At 38.9% G+C, this 2,068-nt stretch overlaps 1 protein-coding gene across 1 annotated transcript in view; it reads right to left on the bottom strand.

Annotated features, from left to right (window-relative positions):
- Positions 1 to 59: 59 nt before the first annotated feature.
- Positions 60 to 2,068, bottom strand: part of LOC111365529 — a 5,768-nt gene continuing 3,759 nt past the window's right edge. Inside the window, exons 3-5 of the mRNA XM_022986084.1 lie at positions 624 to 2,028; positions 115 to 348; positions 60 to 65 (exon numbers count right to left, since the gene is read on the bottom strand). Of these exons, the coding sequence (XP_022841852.1) occupies positions 60 to 65; positions 115 to 348; positions 624 to 2,028 (1,645 nt within the window). The remainder of the gene's footprint in view (positions 66 to 114; positions 349 to 623; positions 2,029 to 2,068) is intronic.

Raw genomic sequence — 2,068 nt, forward strand, 5'->3', positions numbered from 1 at the left:
CACAAAACTAACCTCAAAATCATCATCACAGATTTGACTGATGCTTAGCAAATTTGATTTTAAACCTTCCACATATAGCACATTAGAAATCACAGGCAAGTCAAGCATTTGTACGGTACCTTTGCCGAGAATAGGTGCAGAGCCCCCATCTCCAAAAGTAACCATACCACCATTACATTCATCAAGAGTAGTAAACAAAGATTTATTACCACACATATGCCTAGAACATGCACTATCCAGGTACCACATATTAGAATTTTGAGCTTTTAATGCAACATTAGCAACAAGGCATTTCTCTTGACCTGATAGTCTATCTAAATCACCCTTTTTGACCCAAATCATTTTAGGCTACAAGTTACTCTTAGTTAGCTTAGTAAGCATCTTAGTCAGATGACTAACCTGATTAGACAGAAAGCTAACCTGACTAGGAATGTTTTGACTTCTACGCTCATTGCCTAACTTGTAACATCTAGGCCTAGTGTGTCCTAGAGCACCACAGTGGTGGCAGGTGGGAATAAACCTAGGCTCAAAAGTACGTGTCCGAGGTACCTGGTCCTAATGTTCCTACGTGATTGATGACTTTGTTCCCTAGGAATGCTCTTACCCTTACTTGGACTCCTAACCGTATTAGGCTTAGAGGCAGCCACGAAGACAGTCTTAGATGGTCCAGCAATAGTTGTATTACCCTCAACATATCCTAGACCTCTCTTGTCTCCCACTGGCTTATTCATTCCCAATAGGTTATCTAATTTCTTAGTTCCACTAATGAATGTCTGAAGATGGGCATTAGATTTTTCCAATTCACTAGTCAAACTCTTAACATTGTCTTCCAATTTCTCATTGACACACTTCAACTCACTACCGCTCTTAAGTGACTCCTGAAGCTTACCACCCAGTTTCTCTTTTTCCCTTTCAAGTTCGTCAAGCTTTTTAAGTAGGGATTTATTGACCTTCTTTATTTTAAGACTTTCTTTAAACAGTTGTTGATATGCTTCTTGTAGGTCTATGTCATCCTCATCCTCATTCTCATTAACAGAATTATCATTTGATTGCTCTTCCTCAACCTTATCACTTTCCTTATCAGACTCACTCTTAACAGTAGCCACAAATGCCATATAATTTCCTTCATCATCACTACTGGAGGATTCCTGCCTATCACTGGTCTCAGATTCATTATCAGTAAGTGAGCCAACTAAGGCTTTACCTTTCCCCTTTCTTTGATTTTTCTTATAGCTCGGACATTCATTCCTATAGTGACCTATTCCTTGACACTCATGGCATCTAACCAAACGTGGTTTCTCACTAGACCCCTTATTGTTATCTTTCTCAATTTTATCTTTTGTGAATCTGCTAGGGGCTCCATTCTTTCTATCCTGAGGCTTTCTCCTATTCTTGAGGACTTTTTGGAATTTCTTGACAAAGTATGCGATTTCCTCATCCCTAAGTAACTCAGTGTCAGACAATTCACCTTTTTTATTGGATTTTAGGGCTATGGATTTTCCTTTCTTGTGTTGTGAGAGAGTAAGTTCATAGGTTTGCAAGGATCCTACCAATTCTTCAATCTTAACTTCATCTAGGTCTTTACTTTCCTCAATAGCAGTGACTTTAGGCCTAAATCTCTCAGGTAGGGATCTAAGTACCTTTCTCACTATCTTGGTCTCGGGAATTCTCTCACCTAGGTTGAAACTCGAGTTAACTATGTCATTTAGCTTAGCGTAAAACTCATCAAAAGTTTCATCATCTTTCATCCTCACTTCTTCAAACCTAGAAGCTAGCATTTGCAGTTTTGAGTTTTTCACTATTTTAGTTCCCTCATGCGTTGTTTCGAGAATGTCCCAAACCTCTTTAGCAATTTCGCACATAGAGACTCGCCTAAACTCTTCTGGTGATAGTGCCATGAATAATGCATGAATTCCCTTACTATTCCAGTTACATGCAGCTAACTCATCTTTAGTCCACAATGATATGTCAGTAAGATGAATGTTTCCTGATACGATACTAGAGGGAGGTTTCCAACCATTTTGAACACTAATACACACATGCTCATCTAATGATTTGAGGAATGCAC

This window comes from Olea europaea, chromosome 17, assembly GCF_002742605.1.
Source record: "Olea europaea var. sylvestris chromosome 17, O_europaea_v1, whole genome shotgun sequence".
NCBI lineage: Eukaryota > Viridiplantae > Streptophyta > Magnoliopsida > Lamiales > Oleaceae > Olea > Olea europaea.